The 20137-nt window shown below is 36.8% G+C and overlaps 1 protein-coding gene across 1 annotated transcript in view; it reads right to left on the bottom strand.

Moving 5' to 3' along the window:
• LOC123869912 overlaps positions 1–20077 on the bottom strand; it is an 88729-nt gene extending 68652 nt beyond the window's left edge. The window contains exon 1 of the mRNA XM_045913001.1: positions 19807–20077. Coding sequence (XP_045768957.1) covers positions 19807–19867 — 61 coding nt within the window. The 5' untranslated portion in view covers positions 19868–20077. The remainder of the gene's footprint in view (positions 1–19806) is intronic.
• Positions 20078–20137: the final 60 nt, after the last annotated feature.

Genomic DNA, 20137 nt, shown 5'->3' with positions numbered 1-20137 from the left:
AGTTGTTTTTGACACTTGTGGAAAAGTTTAAAGCGCGCTGCATCGTCCACTTATACATATAGGATACTGGGTAGTTAGTACGTACGCAATTCTTGAATAAACGTTTTTTTCTTTTTGCTTTTTTATTTTTTCTGTAGTATTTCTTTCTTTCTTTGTATTCAAAGATCAACTGCTCGAGCCGTCCATGTACGGCCGTCCTTAGACCTATATCCGGTCGTTATTAAATATTAGTTTCAATATGCTCCAGGTGTACAAGGAGTGCTATAAAAGAAAATGAAGCAACTAACCGTCCCGTCTATTGCCGCTGCCAAGGTATGCAATGAAATAACAGAAAATGAAATAGCAAAGGAAAAAATTTCAGCAAACTTGGCCAATTTAATTTCGAAAGAACAGTTCTTGATATTCTTAGGCGTAACTACATTCGACTATTTAATTAATTTAATATTTTAAAAGCGAAAGTGTCTCATTTTCTGTCTGTGTTAAACCGATTTTAACGAAACTTGGTAAGGAGATAGTTCGCGACCCGGAGAAGGACATAGGGAACTTTTTGTCCCTGGAAAATCCCGTTCCCACAGGATTTTAAAAGCCCCTAAATCCATATCGATCCATCCAATCCAAAGTTCAAAATCCAAGAATTCTTGTTCCGAAGTAGCCACCTACTATTTGTACGAGGGAGCGGTTACGCGCTACATCCGATCCGCTAGAGCGCGTTTGCCTAAAAGTTGCCTATTCACTCTTGACTTGAAGGTACCCTTATTAAAAGTGGATGGGAAAACTGATGCCGGAAGGGCGTTCCATATTCTAGCGGTTCGGATTAGAAACAGAAGCAAATTGCTTCGTACGATTCCGAGGAATTTCAACTACTTACGGATGCAGACATTGACGATGCCTTGCAGTACGATGGTAGAAAGGTGAAGGAGGAACCCAGAGTATGAGTATAAAAAACTATCATATCCCTTCCAGGTTAGCTCGCTTCCATTTTAGACTGCATAATCACTTACCACCTGGTGAGATTGCAGTCAAGGGCTATTTGCATTTGAATTTAAAAAAAAGAAAGGACATCCGGAGTTTTCTAGATCTAGAATTTTATGAGATTATGTTCAATTGTTTGCGTAAAGAGCCCAGTTTGACTCGCTCCGAATTCGCACGGTGGGCTTACCTTTTCTATACATAATATATGAGATTTGACAAGAGGTACTTAACCTGCCTTACCGTTCTCGCAATATCTTCTAAATGATGCTGAAAACCACATTGAAATCCACTTAGAATTTTTAATGAAAACCATGAAAACGTCAAATATTTCCCTCATTTTTATTGGCTATTGGAAAATCGGCCCAAAGATAAAGACTTAGGTATATAATTAAGGTACTCATCTGAAAATAGTCTGAGAAATACTCACATAACGATCATATTATAACATTCAAAGAACGCTGATGGGACCGCGAAAATAAAACGGAATTCATTTCAATTTTATTCAGCTTGGCTCCATTTTTATAATGATTATATGATTCATACGTGTGTTATATTCGTACTCGTATATTAATCACGTAAGCATTTTTTTAAATCTCCGTATGGTTTTGAGGCCAGTATAGTTTTGGATAAAATCTGGAACGAGGAAATTAGCAGGAGAACAAAAGCGACCGACATAGCTCAAAGGATTAGCAAGCTGAAGTGGCAATGGGCAGGCCATGTCTGTCGCAGAACCGACGGCCGTTGGGGCAGACGTGTAAGTTCTGGAATGGAGACCACGTACCGGCAAGCGCAGTGTGGGACAACCTCCAGCCCGCTGGACCGATGACCTGAAGAAGGTAGCGAGGAGCGGGTGGACGAGGAAGGCGGAAGACCGTATTTGGTGGCACGCTCTTAGAAAAGCCTATGTCCAGCAGTGAACACTTACAGGCTGATGGAATAAAATGGAAAAAATAGTTTTGGATAGGAGATCACAAAGACATCACAAGAAGGATGTTTCACAAAGACACGCCAAAATCTAATATTGCTGAGTGCAACTATTTATTGGACCTGTCAAGAACTGCTTATCGATATCGATAAACTATCAATCGACAGGTTCATTTATCAATTATTAATTCGGCCTCTATAATATGACCCATTACGCACGTCGAATAGTTGTCCGGCAACGGAGTCGACGGCGACCATTAGAATCTATAAATTATATGAAGTCACCGTGTGTACATATAAATATATGCACACAGTCGCCACAACTTCGCCATGGATGATTGAGTTGCCGGGCGACTAATGCGTGCGTAATGGTTCTAAATGCACACACCTTTTATTATTATTTTAATTTTAAATTCAATTAATTTAAATAAAATAATTAAAACATACAAACTTGCTTTAATTTCTTTATTTATATTTTTTTTTTCAATAGAAAATTAAATAAGAAATCACTGCACACCGTGTAAAATTTCGAACTCGTTCGAGTTTCTTAGTCATGAGATGGTTGGATAATTACAATTCTCTCGATGTGAAGAACTCCATCGATATTTATTGATACAACCCTAACCGTAATGATTGATTACAGAGATACGAGGTCTCGTACGTAAACTCGTACAATGGATCTATCTTCTTCAAACGGTCAATGATCGATGTGGGTCTCGAAACACATAGATTACTGTTTTGCTATACAACCCCAGTTTAATTTGCACACACAATAAAGCGTCCATAATAATATGATAGAACTAGCGACCGCCCGCGGCTTTGCTCGACGAAAATATAAACCTTTTTATTCCCTATTTTATGTGAATCCCGAAAAATCTGTCATTTTTCTTTGTTCACGTTATAAAAGGAACTCTATGCAGTATTTCAGATTTCTAGGTCCAAGAGTTTGAACTGTGCCTCGATGAATCAGTCAGTTAGTAAGTCAATCAATCCGTTAGTCAGTGTCCTTTTCCTTTTTAAATTACTAGTTTTTGCCTGCGGTCGTGCTTCGTTAAAATTACGTACAGCCTGCAGCACGCGACGTTCTGCGCTAGTAAGACCTAACCTCTTATAAGTATTGATGATTTTTATTCATGCTCGTGGCTACGCCAGCGCGGTGCTGCGTTGACATTCACTCTGGCGCTACGCCAACGTGTCCTACGCGGCCCATAGAAATTTTGTAAGACTCAACACCCACCTGCATTTCGGACTGGATTCGAGATAGCGTCTTTTAGCGACACGAATGTCTAAAAAAGGAATGTAATGTTTTCAGGGTTCATGTATATAAGTTTCTTTATTCAGCCGTAACTTCTAAATGCCTGAACAGATTTGGATATCATCATTCCAATGCTAAAATTTTTTTTATAAAAAAATCAATATGGCGTCTGTAATCTGTATTCAAATGTATTTTTTTACTTTTTAGTGTTTAATTACGATTTCCTGAAAATTAATATTGCCACAGCGGCAGCGGCACATTGAGGGAAATTCTAAAAAAAACTTGTAATTAGTCCTAAATTATTTATTTGTTATACATTACCCGCCATTATTTATTGAAACATGCGCTGTGTGCACCCTTAGTTATTGCACGTCCAACGATTTGTTTTGGTATTTTCACCGTATGCAATTACGTTAAAATAATGCACCTTTATTAAATAATAAAGACACACTTATCCTGTTTCTATACACACATAACCTTTAAATAAAGAAACATTTAGCCTGTTTCTATACACACATAGTCTGTGACATGTCTACCAGAAAGCAATATTCGTATTCAATACCGCTCGTATAAAGCTACGCAAATCTCTTTATAATCCCATCTTATTCCTTGAGACGGCGCAACGTAATCATTCCATCCAAACGTAGATATAACGCGTTGAGAGAATTCCATCAAGATTATCCGATCCTGCAACTTTTCCACACGCCGTGACTTACGAAAGGATTACAATGACTGATTTGATAGTAAATCGATTATGTCAAGCTTCTAAGGGCCACGACACACGTGTAAATGATAGCACAGTTCATAGAGAGTAATACAATCGACCATCTGGGAGGTCTAGATAATTCTGGAAAGAAAACGTCTGGAAAATTTGAAAACGTCAAGAGGTTTCCGCCCCAGCTACATGCATATTGCATGTACTCACTTTTTTTGGTTTTTTTTTTTTTTTTTAATGAAAATATTACAATAAAACTTAAAGCTAGCCTTATCTAATTACTATACAAATCATGCCCGCGTGGAATGGTGCCAAGAATACTGGCTGCATTTCCGCGTTGGACAGCCAGGCTGATCCGTTGCGCAAAAAATGAGCCAGCCCTTAAATACGATAAAGGAAGTAAGTATATGCATAAAGGAAAAGGCTCTCCAACTCGCAACTGGAACACATGGGATGTTTTGCTGGTTATGACTGGAGTGTGGTCGCTAGCCAGGCAGAAATTGGCCGAAACTTCAAATATATAAACTATACCACGTTCAAATGCAACAATTCTCCAAAATACCGAAACAATCGCTTACATGCATAATAATTTTCATACCTTCACTAGCTCCAGCTTTATTACTAGAAGGTAAATCACCAACATGCGATGTACAGCATTAATGTAAAAAATGCGCAGAATCGTTTACCGCTGGCAATGCTGGCATACCAAGTATCGTGTGTGCTTTGGCTCTAAGAAAAGCTGGACTTGGTACGGTAACCGTCATATTAATCTTCTACTGGTAACGTAGTGGAAGTGACCAATCTTTGATTAATCACCCCTCTAGGACAATACCCTTCTATCAACCGTTTGATTTCCCAACGAATAAACCAACAAACACACACTTTCGCTATTAATATAATTACTATGGATACTTTGTAGTGGTATTAATTGAAGTCTGATTTAAAAAAATCTCTTACCTACGTAATGAGCACCTGTATATATTTGTATTCAACGTAGTGGCAAGTTATTAATGAAGTTCAAAGACTAAAAATAGCTTTATTAGAATACGCAGACATTGTGTGTGACGAGAACTTCCAGCCGTCTACAATACAAAGCTTTTATCACATCACAAGTTCCACGCATTAAAGGTATTATTACAAATGGCTCCACCTTTATCACAATGAATAATTAATCTGACATTTCGATGCAAGCACAACCTTACGCTTGATGGAACTGTTGAAAGAATGACTCGATATTATTCATCTCTTTCCTACTATTATAAAGTAATAGTTCATCTAGTTAAATGTATTTTGTTCGCGGGTCTATTATGCAACAATTTGTGGACCGATCGAGATATTATAATTGTTGAAAACATACAATACTAGCTGATGCCCGCGACTTCGTTCGCGTGGATGTAGGTTTTTTAAAATTCCCGTGGGAACTCTTTGATTTTACGGGATAAAAAGTAGCCTATGTGCTAATCCAGGGTATAATCTATCTCCATTCTAAATTTCAGTCCAATCCGTCCAGTAGTTTTTGCGTGAAGGAGTAACAAACATACAGACACACACACACACACACACACACACACACGCGCGCACACACACACACACACACACACACACACACACACACACACACACACACACACACACACACACACACACACACACACACACACACACACACACACACATACAAACTTTCTCCTTGATACTATTAGTGTGAAGTGTGATTATGATTGGATCATCACTCAAAATGGTTAACTTTTTGTCTTTGTCATTTGTATGGAATTACGTAACAGAGAGAGCCTTAAAGGTACATACTAACTTTTCTCATAATCATGCCAATAGATAAATATATCCGACAAATATGCTTATGACTTAGCATAAAATATTATTTGGATCGTGAATTGGGGAGGCGGATAAATGAGCCGTCATTGTGTGAATTAATGATGCCAGAAGTCATTTTGGCAGGTCATTGCTCGTCCCTGTAATGGAGAGGATTAGCATAATATTTTCGTCTCATTTTAATAAAGCTGCTTATGTAGATTGCTTGCTTATATAAAATTTCAAATCGCTATCTTCATTAAAATATAATATGGTATTTTGATACCACCTACGTTCAAAGGTTTAATGACTTGGCTTAAATAAATAAATAATAATAATCAATTATTATTATTGTTTATTTATTTTGCATATTATATATGCAAAAGTGTGTCTGTCTGGTTGTTTGCCTGCTTTTCTTTTAGAAAGAAGAAGAAGAAGAAAGAAAAACTGTTTATTTGGTACCAACAAAAATATAACTTAAAATAAATAAAATATGGAATGGGACGCGTGGTGTGTGGATTTCATGGCCTCTTAGCGGATTTTTGACGTTTGGCCCAGAAACGACCAATACCAATCCGGTTTTGGTCTAGGAGTGTAGATGCTTACTATTAGATTGGTCTGAAAACTCGCTAGGCACAAGCTGAAGCTTTAGCTTTGAACCAAACGCTCTCGTCATTCCTGAAAATGACCTAGGAAATTATTTATTGCGATGTGCCGGCATTTCACCTTTGGACTCTTATATAAAGACAACTATATGATGCCCGCGACTGCGTTCGCATGGATTTTTTTTTTAATCCCGTGATTTTCTCTTTGATTTTCCGGGATAAAAAGTAGCCAAGTCCGTCCCCATGATGGTAATTTACAAAATATCTAATAAGCTTTCATCACGGGGCTTTCATTAGCTTTCATCAAAATCTTTTAAAAGGATGGACCGTGAAAAAGTGGCAGTCAGACAGACAGAAACACATTTACATTTATAATATTAGTATGTAAATGCAGTATAATGCACTAAATAAATAATTTGAGTATCTAAACAAATGATCTATTTAAAATTAAATACTTTGCATGCTGGTCACCCGAAATTTGGAAAAATTCATCGCATAAGATTTGTCTGTGATAGGTATACCTAGTGGGCGATATCAGAGTAATCTATGTAATAATGTCTACTAGATAAAGTAATTTTCACCATCGAACTACGTTATCAATTCCATATTAAAGGGAATATAATCGCCTGCAGACTACTGTTTGCATTCTGCACAGCTTTCCCCAAAACGCCTATTCCCTTAGACAAAAGCTTGCCAGAACTACACTGGATGACAAAAAAGCGTGGCCACTTTCCAAAATCCAGTTGACCGAGCATCGGAAAAATAAGTTCGCTTCTACAACAATGCTCATACGTGCAATGCCAGTCGGACGGATAGAATAGAAGCTTAAAATACCTGGCACGTCCAAATTTAAAATCTCGCCTTATACTACTTTTATCTAGGACTGTATGTCTCTAGTTTGTGTTTTCCAGCTAGGAAAATCCATTCACTTTATGTTTGCATATTATGTAGGTATTTCAGAATCTTTTTAAAAGCTTTTTATTTAAGTTCACTTATTCGGATTTTGCCACTCCGTCGAAATCGGTAACAGATTTTTCGGCTTCTTTCAATTTTCCGGTGGAGTTGAAATTTTGCGGGCAGTTTAGTTTAAATCACAATAGATAGTTGTGGTTATGGTTCCATTGAGCGTCTCTGATGATGTAGGTTGGAGGTGGACATTGAAACTATTTGATGGCATGCGCCAGGACGGTCGAATTTGAACTCATATTTCCATGATTTGTTTCCATGGGTTCTTTTCAATTCTTTTTTACTTATGTAAGGTTACTTTTAAAAATTGATTTGAATTGTCAACAATAATATAAAATTATTAATCTATCTAATGCAGGTAGTTTGATAAAATCGATATTTGGCTCATTCGATGTCATACAATCTGTTGCTAGGAGGCCAACAAGATTGAACTTGCATAAATACGGGTGTTTTGAAGGTTTGAGTTTAGTCTCCTTCTGAGATTCGAAGCGATATCGCATATTTTCGGTATTTGGATTGTGAACTGGATAATTAGATGTTGTGATAGCAATCACGCTCTAATTAAATTATTTATTTTGGCATTAGTTTGTTTAGATTAAGACTCTCGGATAACCTTTACACATTGAACTTGTGTTTTTTGTGTTGGTTTTGAGAGGACATTCCAATAATCCGATAAAAATATTTAAATAATACCTGCTTTTCTGAGTGACGCCAATAATTAGTACAGTACATTTAATTAAAAAATCACTTAAAAAAAGTTTTTTTTTTACATTTCTTTATTGAAGAATTATAAACTTTTTATGTGTCTATAGTTTAGTTAGTCTGGATAGGCACTTAGGTTACCTACGTACCTAGAAACTCAACACAAAATTATCATAATTACCGGAAATCTGAATACCTTCAAAGTTCAAGGGTCTCTGTGACCGAGTTGGAATGCTAAATTGCTTGGCAAATATTTACCTTTATACTGATTGTATCTACTACTAAGATTAAGATTAAACTCCAGGGGCCGCCCTTTCTTCACACTTTTACCAACGCCAACAAAGCTGTAAGATACAAAGTGCAAACTAAGCCTATATAAAGATTATACAATTAGCATAATATTATTCTGTTCGCTGAGAATATGCCGTTTCGAGTATGTGTCAATATGGTTGATCACTCGCTCCCACTTATAAACTAACTAGCGGCCCACGTTGGTTTCGCACGGATAGCCTATTACAATTTTTGCAGGGATCTCTATTTTTTTTTTAAATAAAGTATAGCCTATATCACTCAGGAATAATGTAGCTTTCTACAAGAGTAAGAATTTTTAAAATCGGTGTAGTACTTCCCAAGATAACTTCGTTTGGTAAAACGAACTTGCAAACTTTACCTTAAAATATTAGTTTGGAAAAAGAAAAAGCACTATATCGTACAAATTTAACAATTTCGACCATCAAAAAGAGTACAATTGTTCCTACTTTGAATAAATGATTTTGACTTTGACTTTGCGCAAAATTACCCCTATCCAATAATTCTCTTGCCGACGCTCGTACAAAGAATATTTTTATAAATAGACTTAGAGACACTTGGAGTCTACGTCAATGTGCCTTGACCCTAATGGCATTTAACGAAATCGTAATGACTATGCTAATCATCTCTCTAGTACAAGAGCAACGAGTCAACGGCCTGCTGAAATAGCTTCAGCTATCATTATATTTCACACAATGACGGCTCATTTGTTCGTCTCCCGAATTTACGATCCGTAAAGATGATTCGAATAATATTTATAGTAGGTACGTTATTAAGGAGGCGGTTCGTTGAATTTATAATAATTTTATCATCACAACGCTTGACTTTTTGATTTGATCACACATATACATATATTACTATGAAGTTATTGATCAAATATATGAATGACTATTAGTTAATCTCTGACTGCGATCTCATCTATGCCAATTAAACATTAACAGGGCTCTCTCCGTCACTCGTTTCATACAATCGTAGTTCCAATTTCATTTGAATATTAAGCAACCAAAGTCCATGAAATTTTGCAGACATATTCTAGAAACTAATATCTGTGCCTGTGGTGTTTTAGATTTTTCTAAAAATATGTAGTTTTAAAATTACAGGGGCTCCAAGATTTTTATGTAAATTTTTAAGACCGCGTAACTTTGAATAGAAACCGAATATTTGAACAGGAATCTGGAAAACCACAGGTATAGATATTAGTTTCTAGAATATGTCTGCATTTCATGGACTTTGGTTGCTTAGTATTCAAATGAAATTGGAACTACGTACTTTGTATGGAGCGAGTGACGGAGAGACCCGTCTCGATCTCATCTATGCCAATTAAACATTAAAACGTTTCTTTACACACTTACGAGAAAGCTAAGCAAGTAAATACGATTCGAGTATTCTTTCCAATAACGAAATGAATACGCTAGAGAATACTGTACCATTTTATTTTACTTTTGGTGTCGAATCCATATGAAGTTGTTAGATCGTAGTCAAGATATCGAATTTCTAAATGTCGACGAAATCGTACGTGATCGCATGCTACTCGTATAGAAGAGGTGAAAACACACTGAAACCTCTATTCGGTGTAGACCCGTATCGAAAAACGATCTTCCAATAATCTGTGAGTAGGTACATTAAATTATTTGTATTTATTATGCTCCTGGTACCCTTAGAAAATTATTATTGTCTAAATACCAAATATTATGTTTAAAACTTTTAACTAACTTTTTTTTTCTCTCGTGAAATATTAAATTTAAAAAATAACTAAATACAGTAGGTACTAAATTGAATCGTAAAAATAATTAAAAACCTGTCTTAGAATATACATGTAAAACCCTTCCATATGATACCCCATTTGTTATAGTTATCCTTTTTTTAAAATTGAAACACATTTTAATTTTTTTTTTAAATGATGTAACCACAAATTCACGGTTTTCGGATTCATTCCTTTACTTGTGTACTGTAGTAAGTACTCTATAGGTTTTCTTGACAGACACGACGGACGGACGGACGGACAGACAGACAGACAACAAAGTGATCCTATAAGGGTTCCGTTTTTCCTTTTGAGGTACGGAACTCTAAAAATTACTTATGTTAATTTTTTATTTATTTAATTTATATAGTTATTATTACTATAATAATGCACTTAGATATTTAAAAAAATATGAGCCCGAAATCTTATTCTTGCTTCTATAGAAATACAACATTATCATAGAAAAGAGTTTGGGAAGGGAGCCAACTTAAAAATAACGCTGTATAGAAATACAACATTATCATAGAAAAGAGTTTGGGAAGGGAGCCAACTTAAAAATAACGCTGTAAGTATAAAATAATACACAGCCTATTCCAGAACAATTTGTATAAAAGTCACATCGAAACTAAGTAAATATGGAGGCAAAAAGCTTTGAAAATCCACAACGAAATTGGCAAGAATATAAGTGCAGAAATTAATTTTAGGGAAGATAAAAGTCTCTCTCGCTCGCTCGATGCACTGCCGAAGTTGGCCGCGGGCGACGACCTATTCAACCAGAGCAAACAATACCGACAAAATATGATTAAAAGCGCTTACAGCTGAATCTTCAAGCCATACATTTAATTGAACATCAATGAAAGAAAAATATCCTTGCCATTAAATTAATAAAGCAAGAAATCTGAAATACTTATAAAAACTGCCTCCCTGAAGCTTTTCAAATTCATATTAATTAATTGGTTCCTTTTAATGCATTAGGACTTTCATTACTTTCATTTAAAAAATAACTAAATACCTATATATATAGTACCCATTTGAGTAGCAACGATATCTTTAGACTAGAAATGGGTCGCCATTTTTTCGGGATTTACCTACGCACATCTATTTACCTACGCACGTAAATGATGCCCACAACTTTGTCTATGTGGATATAGATTTTTAAATCCCGTGAGAATCTTTGATTTTCCGGGACCAAAATTAGCCTATGTTCTTTCCTATATCAAACCTATCTCCGTATCGTTCGACGGATGGGCTGTGAAAATTTAGCAAACAGAGCAACAGACGAGACAGACAAACATTTTGCATTTTGCATTGGCCCACTACTGAGAACGGGTGTCCTTTTAGAATGAAAAGAGTTGAGCTTTAACAGGGCTCTCTCCGTCACTCGTTTCTACTCGTTTCATACAATCGTAGTTCCAATTTCATTTGAATATTAAGCAACCAAAGTCCATGAAATTTTGCAGACATATTCTAGAAACTAATATCTGTGTCTGTGGTGTTTTAGATTTTTCTAAAAATATGTAGTTTTAAAATTACAGGGGCTCAAAGATTTGTATGTAAATTTTTAAGACCGCGTAACTTTGAAACCGAATATTTTAACAGAAATCTGGAAAACCACAGACATAGATATTAGTTTCTAAAATATGTCTGCAAAATTTCATGGACTTTGGTTGCTTAATATTCAAATGAAATCGGAACTACGATTGTATGAAACGAGTGACGGAGAGAGCCCTCTTAATAGTATTAGTGTGGATTTACCATAATTATTACCTGTCAGGTTTCAATTTCAATATGACGATGACTCGATGAGTATGACTCAGTTTGACTGTGAGCGATCTCCGTTATTCCTCCCACGTGGTTCACAGCAACTAAAGCGCTAAATCTGCTATAAGATGCAGTAGTCATTGAGGGGTGGATGGCGCCACACAGTCGCGTCAGGCTGCGTGCGGTGCGGGCGCTCCAAATCTCCTGGCTGGCATTGTAGAATTAGTATGAGATAATACACCGAATAGACAGAACTCGAGCGTCGATACTCAATAATGTCAGAGTAAAATGGACCTAACCTTCCCTGATTTAAAGTAGTAGATCCAGAATCACCGACTTTTATTTTGCAAATTTTCTGCTTGAATCGCGGACTGCAGTAGGTGTATCAAAGAACTTGAGCTTTAAAATAAGGTGGGGTTTCCGTTCAATTTGATATTAAAGTGTTTGGGCGCTCGAATTCTATCAACGTTAGCGATGTAGAAAATCTCATACTAACCCAGTAGATCTTCCCCGAAAATGCACCATTGTTTAGTTTATATTCGAATAGCTTTTGCCCAGGGTTCTCTTACCTCAAAGAAACTCGGATCAGTTTATGTTAACTTTTCCATATTAATATTACTCACTCAAAGTATATCTGCGTTGGTTTCTTTGCAACATAATTTTTAGTTTCTAACAACATAGTTTAAGAATTTCTAAGCCCAATAATACCTACTAGGTTCGATCCCAAAGTGAATTAAGAATCACACTAATATTATAAAGGAGAAAGTTTGTATGTGTGTGTGTGTGTGTGTGTGTGTGTGTGTGTGTATGTTTGTTACTCTTTCACGCAAAAACTACTGGACGGATTGGGCTGAAATTTAGAATGGAGATAGATTATACCCTGGATTAGCACATAGGCTACTTTTTATCCCGGAAAATCAAAGAGTTCCCACGGGAATTTTAAAAAACCTACATCCACGCGAACGAAGTCACGGGCATCGGCTAGTAAGTTAAATAAAATTAGTTCGAGATGTTTTTTAATTTCATCATATTCCATCAAATCCCATAAGATTGTGGGTGCGTACCTACCTACAATAACATGCTTTACCACTTTGTTTGCGTAGGTAAATGGTATACCAATTAGATGAGGTTAACCTAATTTCGAGAAAAACAACCACGCATTTTGAATCAATGCCTTCCTACACACCTACACACATACTATCACTGAGTTATGATTATAGAGCAGAAGACTTCATAACATCAGAGCAGGCACCAAAGACTACAATATTATACTCAGGCACTAAAAAAGCCGGCCAAGTGCGAGTCGGACTCACGCACCGAGGGTTCCGTATTCGGGTATTTTTTCCGACATTTTGCACGATAATTCAAAAACTATTACGCTAATAATAAAAAAAAAGTTTTTAGATTTTTTCCTTCACTTGTACTATAAGACCTACCTACCTGCCATGATTCTAGGTCGACGGGAAGTACCCTATTCGGTTAAGGCCCGGATAACATCCCCTTTTCCTAGTAACGGTCATGGTAGTCTATGAATAGCCTAGTTTTCTTTGATTTCACGTCACTTATTTTTCCTAATATATTTGACATAATATAGTTCCCTCACTCTAGTTCATTCTGGCTAATATCCTTAGACTATAGTGTTGCTGTACTTATTGTAACTACAGTAGGTACCTATAGTGTGTTACTCTGAAGACAAAGCCTTGGTCCCAACGAGCCACATCTGTTTGGATATGCTTTACTAGTTTGTTAGTTCTCTCTCATTGTACTGTTGAATGTTAGTAAATTTTGGCAAAGTGTTGAGTATTTAGGCGTATAGTTTGATATACAACTTTTGTTACATCGCATCCTACGCGTGCATACAGTGGTTATGACGAACGGATCCCTTTCATGCAATAAGTTATTTCTTTTAAAGAACATAATATTATTTTATACTGTTCGTGTCTTGATAAATTAGATATACTATTTACACAGCATGCAACAAGCAATTGTAATATTTTCCCTAGTTTTAATCGTGATAAATTGTTAATATCAGTTAAGTTTTTATAGCAAACTCAGAGGTACTAACAGCTCAGCAAGAGGTATTACGGCTTACTCCTCGCCGAGTATCGTGATATCTAGATGTAATCAATTATTACATAATCTGTCTCAACGTCCCTAGATCTGCCTCTAGAAAATAAGTTTTCAAAGGCAACATAAAAGATATTATTCTCAAACACGTAGACAAAAGCAATTTTAACACAGAATCTCAGAGATTTATATCAGTTACAAAACGATTTAAGAACATTAAGATTACTCTCATTTTATGTCCTTTGTTTGAAGGGATTAGAATTTAGATTAGTGACATGGAAAGGGCGGATGCGGCTGCAATATTTCTGTGAAAACTGACGATAGATATAATGCCGCCATTTATCATTTTTACACATTTTTTTTAACCAAAAATATTATTTATGCTAAGATTTAAACATCTTAAATTTTTATATAAAAGTAGAGAATGTCCGCAAACTTTTTATTCCGGAAAATCAAACAGTATCCACGCGAACAAAGTCTCAGGCATCCTCTAGTATTCTGTATTTCTGTATTATAATTATATGATTATATTCTCAGTTATTTAAAAGCGATTTTATATCGCTGATATTTTAACTAGGTAGAGTTATTATTAGTATCATTATATTTCATATTTATAAACTTAGTTGTACATAAAACCTACTTCACGACTCTTTAGGTAGGACTCGCGCATAAAAACCCTGACCGCCCTACAGCAGAAAAGCTATTATACGACTAATACCTACTAATGAGGGTCTAAAACCAATTGAAATTCCTCTCAGGACGGATCTCTGCAGCAATTGGGTAGAAAGTGTTTCTTTGACCGAAATGTAGGGACCTAGTCATCGCGCGTCGACCGCATTAACAAAATTTAGTGGAAAAAGTATAATTTGAAGATACACTATTTACGTTTATCTTTTTTTTATGATAATAAAAGTGTATGATTTACGGCTGAAGCCACAATTCACGGCAGTGAAGGAACTTCTAAAAAACGTCGACATCACTGGCAGGCGTCAAATGTTAGCACCTACATTTGAAGCAGGGAGTCCTAATTTAGTCCTATTTTTCTTTGATTTTACGTCACCATAGCCTAATATTTGACATCATCGATTTAGGGTCAAACTGAGAGTTCCCTCACTCTATTTCACTCGTACCTATAATCTGTCGATTAGTTACGTAGAGGCGCATTAATTATAGGTAGATTGATTATTTTTATCATCATTAATTTCGGCCGTCACTTTTTGTACCTTTTTATTTAATGAATCGTAGGTATGTGTTTATATGTCCAACTGCCGAAAATATTATAAAAGTACAATCCGCTGATTCATAATATCTATATCAAAAAAACCTTAGTTAAAATTTAGTTCAACTCTTTTTGTACGTTAGTTTTCCTTAGTTTAATAAAAAATTAACAGCTTCTCGCTGAGTTGCGTAAGAAGTGCATAATTATCGAGTACTGACAATGAAATCAGTGAAAAACCTAATCCCAGAAGGTCTAAAGCGCCAGGAAAATTGCGTCGCTTACGCGGTTGCTTAGAAGGTATTTGCGATATTTGTTTCAGTAAACGAATGAAAACTGAAGTATAAATTGAGCAGCTTTAGCGAATAAGTCTTCGGCATCGCAGTGAAGCATTAAAAATCCCAAAGCGTAAATCACCACTTAAGGTACCCTGAGGCAGTATGGAATTGTTTGTGATTAACTGAATAATCTCATCTCAAGTTTTCTAAAAATCAAACTTGAGATCTTTTCCTTTCAAGACCACAGACAAGCACTAAGCAGAATTTTGTAAAACATATATCTACCAATTCCAGGTGAATTGGATATGGCTTCCCGCTTCTATCTGAACCCATGCGCCATGGGAAATAACACAGACTAATTTTTGACACCGAGCATCTGTGTATTTCCCATATGACTAGTCGCTATTCAATTTTTACCGGCAGAGGTGAAATATCCATGTCACAGATAATCCAAAAATATTTGTGCCTCAAATGTAGGGAGCCAAGATAAAATCAGTTTTTCAAAGTGTAGATTACCAGATCTCTATCAGATCCAGATACCTGCAGATACCAGATCTATTTCAGATTCAAAACAAGGACTCTGGTGAACTTATACACCTGCCAGGTTGAGTTTATTTTGCGGAACTTTCATCATCATTATTTTCAACCAATAGATGTCCACCACTGGAGCTAGGTCTCTTGTAGGGACTTCCACACACCACTGTCTTTCACAGCCAATCCAGAAGCTTCATACGACCCGTTTGATGTCGTCTATCCACCTAGGAGGAGGTCTACAAACTAGGGGGCACTTTCCGGTGTGACGTCACCATTTGAGCACCTTAGGACCACGAAGTCTATCGATTTTTTCAAATTATGTGCCCTGGCCGTTGCCATTTCAGCTTCGCAGCCCTTTAAGCTACGTCAAATTACTCTGGTCTACGGATCTCCTCATATCTTACGTATTACGATTCGATAACGCAGAGAAACTCCAAGTATTGTGTAACATTGCTGTTCAAGTAATAAAATAAATCACTAGTCAAGTTCAAAATTGTATAGAATTCAGAAGCTGGGTCTATATAGCGCGGCGAGGCTGTGTCGCGAAGTGTGGTAAAGATATACCAAAGATGCCTCATTGCGATTCCTTGCGGTCGCGGTTTGGCTCGCTACCTCGATATCACCTCCATGTAAAACAAATAGTATGTAAACGCATGCTCAAGTAGCCCGTGACGTATCGCAAGGAGTTTTTTTTTTTCCTCTCTCGTCTGGCTTTACAAAGATTAGCCAATGTCAAGTTTGTAGTTATTTGTAACAAGTTAGTTAAACTATACAAGTATGGACCCCGTCTGTGCCGGCGCTCGCCGACATACGCACGGCACCCCCTTGGAGCGCTTTCCAGTCAGTTTTAACAAACAAAAAACTCACACACTCCAAAAGGGCAGAGCACGCCCGCCAGCTAACACCAACACAGACGAAGTCCAATAATTTTCTCGTAATCTCGCAAGGAGTTATCCTGTGCGTGTGTTTTAGTGTTCTGAGGGATAGCGTCCACCAGGCTGGCCGCGTCAGGCCACATTACAACGCATAAATGTGCTAGGAAATTTTATACGAAACTGTGCCAAGTAAAGACGCAGCGGGACGGATAGTACATACATATCCTCGTACCTACATCGTTGACTGTCAAGAACCGCTGTGAAGCATATTCGGCATGTATTTCACACTTAGGGCCGGCGCAAACATTATGGCGGAGCGCAGCGCAGAACATTTTTCACAGTCAAAATATTATCGACATTGTCGTCATTGAAATAATATCTAAAATCAATTGTGCATCCGCGCGCAATCCCGCGCGTGCTCGCGGATTCTCTGGTAGAAAGTCGCGTAAGGTGTCACCCGATTAGAAAACTTCGCGGGCATTCATTGCGCTGCGCTCCGCCATATGAGTGCCGGCTCTTAGTGTGAATCCTATTTACTAATTATATTATTGGGATTTGCTTGAGAGAGATTTCTGTAGCTGCAAATAGAGTAGATGTTTTTTTATCTGGAGGGTTTCTGCAAGTCTAATTACGTAGAAAACTTTATCTACGCGGTTTGCACAACTTAATGAAAATAAAGTAAAATAACAGCTTATGCTGGACAAACGCCTCTTTCCTGGTAATAACGAATTATGTAGTGCTTAGGTGCACAGTGCTGACGGTATTTTTTATTCTCAATGCGCAACGCATACCTACAGAGTAGAATGGAGACGAGACGCAGTGTTTTTTTGGTTACAACTTAATCTCAGCTTTATTTACTTCGACATATGGTTGAAATTAATGTAATGGAAACCAAACACGAATGGAACTAATAAATCAACAGGACGGTGCGCCTTCCACCGCTTCGAGTCGCCTCTGTGCGTAAGTAATAAAGCTAAGTCGGAAGTGTTATCTGAAATGAAACTGCGCCTCGGATCCACCCTACTTTGTAGGTGTACGTTGCGCCTTAGACTGACGTTGCCATGTTCACTTGATTGTTTATAAGACTAGGTGATATCCGTGGCTTCGCCTGCGTGGATTTAGGTTTGTTGAAAATCCCATGGGAACTTTTTGATTTTCTGGGATAAAAAGTACGTCCGTAGCCGGGATGCTAATCTCTAGTATCTCTGCATCTATCTCAGTTGGACATTAGGAAATCTGGAAATTTGGAAATTTGGATGGGACACGAAAAGCTAGCAGACTGAGAGACAGAATCACTTCCGCATTTATAATAGTATGTATTAGTATCATAATATGAAACATATGAGAGGATGGATATAGGTTTTTAATTAAAAACATGATATTATATTTGCACTGAAAATAATATTCTTTATTGTACCTACAACAAGAAATACAAATATAAACATACATACAATACAGAGCAATCAGTATAATTGGCGGCCTTATCGCTGAAAGCCATCTCTGCTAGCTGCTAGGCAACCATGTTGCAAAGAACATGGAGAAGGATATTAATATGAACTTAATATTAAGAGGGCTCTCTCCGTCACTCGTTTCATACAATCGTAGTTCCAATTTCATTTGAATATTAAGCAACCAAAGTCCATGAAATTTTGCAGACATAATCTAGAAACTAATATCTGTGTCTGTGGTGTTTTAGATTTTTCTAAAAATATGTAGTTTTGAAATTACAGAGGCTCAAAGATTTGTATGTAAACTTTTAAGACCGCGTAACTTTGAAACCGAATATTTTAACAGAAATCTGGAAAACCACAGACAGATATTAGTTTCTAGAACATGTCTGCAAAATTTCATGGACTTTGGTTGCTTAATATTCAAATGAAATTGGAACTACGATTGTATGAAACGAGTGACGGAGAGAGCCCTGTTAAATGAGGAAAATACATACTTGGGTAGCGTACAGCGTTTGTTTTTAAATTGAAACACCTACGCTCAAACAGGATTCCAAATCACTTTTTTAAATAACGACCTTATTTCTTAGTCCGATTGGAGTACTTAAAATTTAAAACCCCATTCTACCCCTTTTCGGGTTGAAATTTTAAAAATCCTTTTTAAGTGGATGTCTACGTTATAACAGCTATCTTCATGCCCAGCCGGATCTGTCCAGCAGTTTGAGCAGTCCGTTGATAGACCAGTCACAGTCAGTCAGTCAGTGAGTATGTCAATCATTCAGACAGTCAGTCAGTTAATTTTTCCTTTTTTTATAAATTAGATAACTTTACAGTCTACATGATTAGAAAAAGGCGGTCTCATATTCAGGAGGTCGGGAGTTCAATCTCGGGCACGCGCCTCTAACTTTTTGGAGTTATATGCACGTTTTAAGCATTTAAATAACACTTCCTTTAACGGTGAAGGAAAACATCGTTAGGAAACCTGCATACCACAGAGTTCTCTATAATATTCTCAGAGGTATGTGAAGTCGGCTAAGCCGCTATTGGCCAGTGTGGTAGACTGTGGCCAAACCATTCTCATTATGACAGAAGACTCATGCTCAGAAGTGAGCCAGTGACAGGGTGATGATGATGATGATGATGATATATGGTTGGTATAAACCAGTTCGAAGCTTGTAAAATAAAACGTCGTGACATTAAGCCAACCGTACTTACCTTGAATTAGTTGCCTTCGTTTCCTCTTGGGATGACAAGATTGCTTATTTTTTGTTAATTTAAAAAATAGTTAAGTTTTCAATTTATAAACTTCTAATTGCGTTTGCGTAAATCCAAATATTACTTGATTTTTGGGGGTTACGACCTTCAGCAACGCGGAATACGACGCGAAAAAAGATTATTTTAAAGTAATCAATGGCAGAAATCCGCTCAGAAGCTTAGAATTTATAAATAAAATGCGAAATTCTATGCAAATCAGATAAAAGATGCTGCGTTACTCAGTAAACAAGCATCTAACCAAAAGGCTTTATAAAAATATACACGCTCATGCTAAAGCATAATTTAAACTGGATAAACATGTTTGGCAAGCGAAATATTACCACACAGTACACGTTTTCATAAAACATTAATTACCTTGTAATGACAGTAGAAATATTAATGTCCGCATCGCGCCACGTGCTTTTATATCTCCCATTGCAGCGTTGAAGTGTTTTTAATTTGCCCACACCCGGAGTTTATGACATTTTACACACCACATAACTTTTATTCTACGTAACACTGCTACCAATTTAAAAAGCCATGCACTTTACAATTTTATATGACGTAATACAATTTTATTTCGCAGCACTTGTTACGTAGCTAGAACGTAGCGAGTTCGTAGCTTCGACTACGGCGTAGCGGACTGTCTAAGAGCGGACAGCTGAAATACGACTGACGATGTAGGCTACGTTCCACTTTAACTGGG

The sequence above is a fragment of the Maniola jurtina genome, chromosome 11, assembly GCF_905333055.1.
Source record: "Maniola jurtina chromosome 11, ilManJurt1.1, whole genome shotgun sequence".
NCBI classification, from domain to species: domain Eukaryota; kingdom Metazoa; phylum Arthropoda; class Insecta; order Lepidoptera; family Nymphalidae; genus Maniola; species Maniola jurtina.
This window is presented reverse-complemented; position numbering and strand designations above follow the sequence as displayed.